The sequence below is a fragment of the Trematomus bernacchii genome, unplaced genomic scaffold (genome assembly GCF_902827165.1).
Source record: "Trematomus bernacchii unplaced genomic scaffold, fTreBer1.1, whole genome shotgun sequence".
NCBI lineage: Eukaryota > Metazoa > Chordata > Actinopteri > Perciformes > Nototheniidae > Trematomus > Trematomus bernacchii.
The window spans coordinates 10,515,582-10,524,588 of record NW_022987582.1 but is presented as its reverse complement, the minus strand read 5'-3'; the positions used below and the strand labels follow the sequence as shown (position 1 = coordinate 10,524,588).

At 39.6% G+C, this 9,007-nt stretch overlaps 1 protein-coding gene across 2 annotated transcripts; it reads left to right on the top strand.

The window, feature by feature from the left end:
• The first annotated feature begins 276 nt into the window (after positions 1–276).
• Positions 277–8,506, top strand: ncam3 (neural cell adhesion molecule 3). 2 transcript variants are annotated; one of them, XM_034127405.1, is made up of 17 exons: positions 277–551; positions 1,019–1,090; positions 1,193–1,390; positions 1,512–1,649; positions 1,812–1,955; positions 2,132–2,249; positions 3,023–3,177; positions 3,640–3,773; positions 4,047–4,182; positions 4,287–4,481; positions 4,612–4,731; positions 5,143–5,145; positions 5,280–5,407; positions 5,499–5,667; positions 6,568–6,757; positions 6,868–6,996; positions 7,374–8,506. In XM_034127405.1, the coding sequence occupies exons 1-17, from the start codon at positions 485–487 to the stop codon at positions 7,408–7,410; spliced, it is 2,133 nt and encodes a 710-aa protein (XP_033983296.1). In that variant the 5' UTR covers positions 277–484; the 3' UTR covers positions 7,411–8,506. The 2 variants fall into 2 exon arrangements, with proteins under 2 accessions (XP_033983296.1, XP_033983297.1); XM_034127406.1 differs by lacking the exon at positions 6,868–6,996 and having other exon boundaries at positions 278–551.
• Positions 8,507–9,007: the final 501 nt, after the last annotated feature.

The following is a 9,007-nucleotide window of genomic DNA, read 5'->3' as shown; positions in this document are numbered from 1 at the left end:
CTTACTCCCCTGGGGCGGGCTGCCTCCCCGGGCTTTCATCCGGTAGCCTGGAGGGAGAGAGAGAGAAATTAAACATAATGTGTGTCAAGGAAGAGAGAGAAGTAGAACAGATAAAATGTGGGATGGACGTCATCCAGCCACAGAGTATCTCTGTTGGGGCTAAAGAAGGATGAGAGAGCAATGCATTCTCTCTCTCTCTTTCTCTGGCCCCCACCCCTCACTCATTTCCTCTCATCTCCACTGCTTTTGTGCCCCTATATAACCCCTGACACAGACCCTCTCCCCATCATACTTACAGCATGTTTGGTGGATAGGAAAACAGCAGGTGTCTGTAAGTCAGCCTGATACAGAGTTAGAGATATTTGTTATTTATAAACTATATTAGTTTTTCTCTCCAGCTGTGTTGACACAAAAACCAAAACAGACAAACTTCAGAGTTGTGATTTGAAGTCGTACAGGATTGTCAAACAGTAGCCAGGTGAACATGACGGACCTATCAGCTCTCATCCTAAAGATGGCCTTTCTGCTGCTGCCTCTGCTGCACTGCACAGGTAAGATTTTTAAATAACTCAAGGTTTTGTAAAGATATACGGTTTAATACACACTGCATGGCTGAAATATGTTATTTTGAGCAAGGTATGTGTTGTACTGTATAGTGTAATGAGGAAATACTTTAGGCAATAATCAATATATTTATTTTCCTATTTATTTTTTGTCTGTATACAGTATACAACTAAAAAGCATGTTTCAGTTGGATCCTGCCTGTTAAAACAGTTAGAAAAAACGTTTTCTACATTTAAAAGTGACATCTATTTTACTGCTCTATGTAACTTAAAATGTAATATTGTGTTATAATATTTTTTGCCACAACTATTCAATATAGAACTTAAGTATGTGGATCATAAATCATTAACTTAATTGAAAGTCTCCCATAGAACAAGAAACAGGATCACATATTGATTTATAAATGCCTTTTGGAAAGAGCAGAAACAGGTGCAAAGTATTTCTTCTCCTCTAGATGCAAAGATGGACATCATCACGAGTAAGCAAGATGTTCTGTTGGGAGAAGAGATCTTACTGCTTTGTAAAGGTGAGCCTTTTTATTTTCATGTGATCACAAATCAATCTAGATCATCTAGATGAAATTAAGCATTTATATTCACTCTGTCTTTTCCTTCTTTCCGTCCTGAAGCTGGGGCCGAGGGAGAAATAACGTGGCTCAAGGATGAGGAAGAAATTGTTGATGAAGAGAAGGTGACAAAGCAGGATGAGACTTCCTCTAAACTGCACATTAAGAATGCAACGATGCAGGATGTGGGCAGATATAGCTGTGTGTGTGACTTTGACAGTGGAAATCAAGATAGAGTTTTTACACAGCTGTATGTTTATGGTAAGTACAAATCAGCACTTGATGAACCTGTCTAGAAATGGGTAATAGTGATTTCATAACAAACTCATTTTTTCGCTTTACTGCAGAAAGTAAGCATCCTTACCTTCTACTTTTTTCTTAGAGGGTCCATCATTTGGAAGCACAAACGCCTACCATGAATTTCTGGAGGGCACAGACGGCATTGTGCCATGCCTGGTGATGGGCCAGCCAGCCGTGGATGTGCACTGGCTCAGAGACGGAGAGGAAATCTCCTCGAATGGTAGGATCCTTCCAAAATATTTCCACATTTTCTCAACTTGCTAAGCTTGTATACTGTAAACAAATTAATTGGCGAAAATAAAACTGGGAAACTAAAACAGCATTGCTGAATATTGGACTTTAAATATAACTTTTCTTTCTGTGTTCTTGTCTCTCGCTACAGGAGGAAAGCATGTGCGTCGGCTGCCTGACAACACAGTCCTGATTGAAAAAGTGAAGAGGGAGGATGCTGGGACGTATGTGTGCCAGGCCCAGATCAGAGGAAGGCCCGTCTTTAGGCAACTCTCTGTCTCTGTTGTCGTCAATGGTGGGTATCTTTCACTCACAAGGATCAAGAGCTTTGAAAGATAAATTATGATACAAATAGCAAATCCTCGGATGCTCAGTTTGTTAGGCACAGGCGCATGTAGTCATATTTAGATACAAGGATGCCAGGATTAGAACTGTAAATGATCAAAACGTTCTATAATTTCCCTTCTGCAGCTCCTCCTTCTGTGCGTCTGAGAGAAGAGGTGAAAAAGGTTCTGGCCGGACCAGAGACCAACGTTTCCCTGCTGTGTTTGGTGGACGGTCTACCAAAACCCAACATCACCTGGAACATGTGAGTCCTGACATGGAGACATATTTTTAGTGTCACCATAAAAAGGCATATTGTGTGCATATGTTGATGATGTGAAATGACTTAAAGTGACCTCAAGTTTCACGACTCACAGTAAATGCTCATTTTCAGCAAGCATTCAAATTGTAGTGCATCACTTTACTCGACTTCAGTTGAATAACATGTTTTTTATACATTTTGGATTAGTTTTAAAGGGCAGACCCTTCAGGTGAAAAGGGGAAAATATTGTATTTATATATTATATTATCATTTTTTTGTTGTTGTATTGCAAGTTTATTAAATTACTATAAGTGAGACATTATTTAATTATTACACTGGAGGAAGTAAAGAGAAATCAACAGATGCAAACAGACAAAGTGTAATAAAATAAACACGTAGATGTGGTTTTTTGATGTTTTATGTCCACTTGTCTGGGAGAAGAACTTGATTTTGACCATTGTATGAAATGGTAGTGTCTTTCCATGATTACAACTTGGCTTCGGACAATCTACAATCAGCAGTACATCTGTGTCATTATGTCTTTTAGTGTGTGTGTGTGTGTGTGTGTGTGTGTGTGTGTGTGTGTGTGTGTGTGTGTGTGTGTGTGTGTGTGTGTGTGTGTGTGTGTGTGTGTGTGTGTGTGTGTGTGTGTGTGTGTGTGTGTGTGTGTGTGTGTTTCTCTCTCCTCCTCTGTCTTTCTCTAAGCATATCCTTTGAATCCATATGAATAACAGCAATAGTAAGTTTGTATTGAGCTCTGCATCTCCTCCTCACAGGCCGGTGACCTTTGACCCCTCACATCATCAGTTTAACTCGGACCGTAGCCAGTTGACTATCAAGTCTGTTGCCAGGGGCGACTACGGAGAGTACATCTGCACCGCCACCAACAAGATCGCTGAGAGCACCGCTACCATCATGCTTCATGTTTATGGTCAGTTCAAGTGCAATCAATCTTTTTCTTCCCCGTTCAGCAGGTCCCTGAAACACAACAACAGCATAACCCAAAAGTGAATATATGAACCATTACGCAGCGTCCACACGGCGGCGTGCGTTGAAGCTTCATGCCGGCGGGCTTGTCTGAAGCTCGACCAACAACCAATCACATGAATCTCCCGCCCCGGACACACAAGCACGCGGTTTGATTGGTTGGAGCTTGTACTGACATATGATTCGATTGGCTGACGCTTCCGTCGAAGCTTCAAATGTAGAACATTGCTCGCTTTGCTCCCACAATGCAGTTCGGCAAAGCGTGACGTCACCCCATTCAAAGTGAATGGGCAGAAGTGTTGAAGCTTCAACGCACGCCACCGTGTGTAGGGGCCGTTAGACATGCTGCATTTAACCCATGATGACATGTTTATATACTATAATGACACTTGATGTTTTATTTCAGAGGCCCCAGAGGTGTTTGTGTCAGCAGAGCAGCAGAGTGTGTCAGTGGGCGAGCTTGTGTCTGTGTCCTGTAACGTCTCCGGTCATCCTCAGCCTGAGCTGCATTGGCTCAACAAGCAAAATGGACGCACACTGGTAAGATCTGAGGAATCTGTCGATACAACAAACAGTATCATAATACAGGGGTTGTGATTCCGTATTCCGATACTGTAAGCAATGCAATATACAAACCCCCGCACTCTCCATCTAACATCTAACATCTAACATCATAGCACTACTTATAATACAAACTCAGCCACTGTTTATTACAATTCTTTGCATGTAAATAATTGTTGAAAAGCGATACACTATCACAAAACACAAAAGAATATCTGATTGCATATTTCCCTGTGTGCCTCCCTCCGGCAGGACTCTGGCTCTGGTCGTGTCCGTGTTGAAGATGGTGCGTTGGTGATTGATGAGGTGGTGCCCTCTGATGGTGGACTGTATTCCTGCATGGCTGTCAGCAACTCGGGAAACGCATCGAGAGACGTTGCAATATACAGTAAGAGTTTATGTTCTCAATATATAGAATGAAGGAAAAGCAAGTTGAATCTCTACTTATAAGCATCCATCTGACTCACCTCCTTCCTGCCTCCTGACTCACAGCCCAGCCCGGTCCTCCTCACTACCAGTCAGTCTCACCTGGACCCACCTCAGTCCTCTTCTCCCTCAAAAGTCCCCTCGTCAGTGGAGGAACACCCATCACTAGCTTCGTCCTGCAGTGGAGGCAAAGTGCAGCTGAACAGTGGAAGGAAGTCACAGTGCCAGCTTCAGATAACCAGTTCCAGGCGTTGCAGTCATGTCAGAAAAAATCTGAATAATTTATACTTTGAACTGCTTACACTAACATGGACTTTATTCTGCCATTAATGCCAATATGAAATGTTATAATGTATGTTAGCTGATGTAGTTGCTGTGGTTTCTTCCGTAGATCGCCTAGCTATCAGCACCCTCCAGCCGTACACACTGTACACAGTGCGTCTGGCTGCCTTGAATGCTGTGGGAGTGGGACAGTTCTCAGACACAAACACTGTGCACACACAGGGAACACGTAAGTGAAACACACACCAACAACACAACACATATTAGTAATCACAAAAGTACATAAAGTATTGCATTCCAAGTCTTACCAACTAAAAGTGCACAAGTATTATTAGTAGAATGTTATTCAAATTTAAAAATAAAAGTACTTGTTCTTTGTTTCCTCTTTGAGCCTTGAACCTCAGAGAGGAAATGTATCTAGGGGAGCTGAAATAAACTTACACACTTACAAGTTCAACATTGTACAACAATTGTAAAGTATGTGTAATTGCATAACTGTATTTGTCTCTCAAGAAATACTTTATTCCTCCTCTACCATCACTAATTTGTTATGTTCATCTTCCATGCTACCTTCACAATAACATTTCCATGACATCATCGTCTGCTCATGCTCCTGTAATCCACTGTTGTCCATCCTCAGAAGGTAAAGTACACTGTGATCTACTAAACCATAAAATATAATAATCATATTAATAAGTTGTATCTTTTAATAATAATTCATGGCCGGTCATCATTTGGTCATTAATTCTTTATTTTCTCTCTCCCTCCTCTCCGTAGGTGAACCAGACCGTCCTGTTTTGTCGTCCGATGAGATGAAAGTGGAGGGAAACACCTTCTCTGTGCCTTTTAAACAGATTGATGATGGTGGAACTCCTCTGCTGCACTTTGACCTACGATACAGAAAGGTAAGAGACGATTTAAGTTAAGTTAATTTATCTTCTTTTTTCCTTACTTATCCTTCTATCCTCTCCTTAACACTCTGTAATGCTCTCTCAGGATAAAGAGGATACGGAGTGGAAGGAGAAGCAGCTGCTGCCTGGTGCTGACTCCGTCACCCTGCAAGACCTGTCCTACGGCTCAGACTATGAGCTGGAAGTCACAGCGGTCAACGCTAACGGTTCCTCTCTCCCTGCCCTGTTCAACTTTACTATTGCAGAACAGCCTGGTAGGTGGCAGCCAATCGAACATTATACACTTTAGACTGTTAGCATGGGCAGATTATTAGACATAGGCCCCTAGGCCCAGACATGTAAATGCCTTCTCTTACATAGAAGCAAAACATGCCTTGTGTGTGTCACTTTGTAGCTGTTTGATTATCTTTTTTTTTTTTTAAATCAATTTGAGTTTTTTGGAAGTTGTTGTGCTTCTCTTTATTAGTTTTGAGTATCTTTGAAGTAATTTTGAGTCTCTTGGTCACATTTTGAGTCTATTGTTGGTGTTTATGTGTCTCTTTGTAGTAATATTAGGTGTTAGTTGACCTTTTGCAGTTGTTTTATGTTCCTCATGCTCTTTAGTGTACGGACTGAGGCTGGAAAAAGGAGTCTTTCTTATTGTGGTCCTTGGTCTTGGAATGACCTTCAATCACGCCTTAAACTGAGGGCACTTGTTTCTATATCATGTTTTAAATTGAAGTTGTCTGAAGTCCTCACCACCAGCTGCTCTTGCAGTAACAAGTAGTGTACTTTTCTTACTGTCCTAATGTGCACAATGTAGTGACTGCTTTTTCGTCTTTTGTTTTCTTAGTTATGTTCTCTGTATTTTATATGTTTGTGTTATGTGTTATGTGTAACGTTGCTGCCTTCTTGGCCAGGTCAGCATTAAAAATGAGATTTTATCTCAATGTTTTTATCTGGTAAAATAAAGGTTAAATAAAAAATAAAAATAGTGTCTCTTCCTTGTGACGTATCTCTTTGAGTGACATTTTGTAGCTGAAAGCCATGGGGTGGCCAGCTTGTTTTGGTTCCATCCATGCCTGTTAACCAGGAAATGTAGCCTAAAGCTAACCTGGGGGTGATGGCAAAATGAGTTCTCAGATTGAATTTGCTCTCTCTCCTTCCATCCAAAGTGAGCAGCATGACAAAAGGCACCGTGTTCAGCATTGTCATGGTGATCTTCCTGGTTGTATTCCTGGTGGTGGACGCCACCTGCTGCTACAGAAACCGTTGCGGCCTGCTTATGTCCATCTCTACGAAACTGTTTGGACAGAAGGTCCCAGGCCTCAAAATGCTTGAAGAAGGAGAGGGAACCACTAATGGGTGAGTTTGTCTTGGTATATTCATTTATCTGTTATCATGTTCACATAATAGCACTTTGTGTGGTTGTCCGTCATCAAGTTATTACATATGAAATCTTTGTGTGGCTGCAGAGAAGTGAAGCTGAATGGCTTATCCACTCCGAGAGGCAGTGTGCAAAATGCGGGGGTGCAGCTATTCCCTAAGGAGGGGGGGGCGCTGCCAGAGATCACCTGCGACAAAGCCTCCCTTACCAAACATGAGTATGTTCATTCACTCCCCTATATAGCAAACACGCTGCCATGAATGTTTTCCAAAGTCAGTGCCTGCGCCCGTCCCCAATATGCAGAGCTGATGGCTGGAATTCATAATTTAAAAAAGCAGTTGAAAATAATAAGTTATTAAAGCTTTTGAAATAAAAACTGTATTTAGTTATTAATAAAATATCATCACTAAAATCTGCTTCATGTGCATGTGAGACAATTTTACTCTGGCAACAACAGTATTTGACTTGAAGAAAACAATTAAACTCTGGCAATTGCTGCTTAATTAGACGTAGAAGTAAAGCAAATAATTGATGTTCTTTACACTTGCATGTTTTATGCAAATATCTAATTTGTGAATTATTTCTTTTTCACAGGAAAAAACCGCCAGGATCAGACACTGCCGATGCATGAGGCCAGAAATCGGAAGAAAAAATAAATGAAATAAATAAAAGTGTGAATAATTTATAGACCAAAAAAGAAGATCAATAAAAAACAATCACTCAGTTGTATTAGCTGGGTCACATTTGATACAGCTGCTATGAGAAAGGTCAGTCTTCACTGACAGACTGGAGGGGGAAATCCTGATTGTTGAGGTTTGTTAACACTTGGCGGTTTCACACATCTGTGCTGTTAAAGTGAGACGACAGCTGGTTAACTATCTCCCAGCTTAAAGTTAAAACAAAAACTGACACAGACTTCATGCAGGAGGTGCCCTTTGTAGATGTTGTTGTTGTTGTTGTTGTTGTTGTTGTTCTGTGTACTCTGAATTATATTAGGAAAAAGGAAAAGTTTATTTACAGGGTAATCGTGATGTCTGTGTTTTACAGGGTAAAATGATTTGTGTTAGAAAAAAATGAAACATTTTCTAAAAGTCACAATCAATGTTTACCTTAACATTTTAAATATTGCACACAGACAGATGGTCTCATTTTATTTCTACTCAAATGCATTGAAAATAGGTTTTATATGTTAATGATGCTTTTTATATCTTTATTTTCTTAACTGTTTTATTTACATGCATCGTGGCCGCTCTTCTGATATAAATTATACATCTTGTTCTTTTAGATTAAATAACACTGTTTTTTCTGATACTGATAAGTATTTTCAGCTTGAACTAAACATATATTACCTTTATGTAATCATCAAGCACTAATATGTATTGTTTTAAACCGTAAATGAGAGATATTTATCATGAGAGGCTTTAAACTGAAGCCATATTTGACTTAACCAGATTTACAAAGCATTTTTTGTGTGGAAGAACTTGTATAAATGGTTGGCAACTACCACTAGAAGGGACTTGTACTATACATTTATTAATTAAATATTTTGGAAATATCCATTTTAAAGTACCTGTAATAATAGGCAGCATGTCAAACGTAAACACAAAACACATTTGTTATATTCACTATATTCACTAATAAAGTGTTTTGATCCTGTTGTAATATTGTATTGATTGCTGTGATACACGTGTTGTTACATCTTTGTGATTAATAAAAACCTGGACTGTAGAAAAGATTCATGTCTTTCTGTGCTCACCAAATGAATGTTTGTTTTCTCATTTTACTAGCATTCTTAGTTTGACTTTACAGTTTACAAGTACAAATGACAAGAACAGACAATGTTGCCCAAAACCACTTCCGGAGACCCTTTCCAATTACACAATAAAATAACTAATATAACCCTACTAATTATACTTAAAATAAGATTCTCTTAATGCCATTCCTGTTTAGTACTGTAAGTTAAACTTGTTTACATTTTTAAACCTGTAATGGATTTTTTTTTACATTAGTGTCGACTTGTAACTTTCTTTAGATAAACTAAATCTAAAACTGAATTCACTACTGTTGGCTTGTGTCAGAATGAAACCAGGTTTAAAGGTACTTGTTGATACACAGAGACATGAGAAACACACACCACGAGAAAAATAACTTGATTACGAAGTGAAGCCATGCATAACAGTCTCCATAAGGCACTCTCTCACTCTACTAAAGCTGACTAGATCATGGTT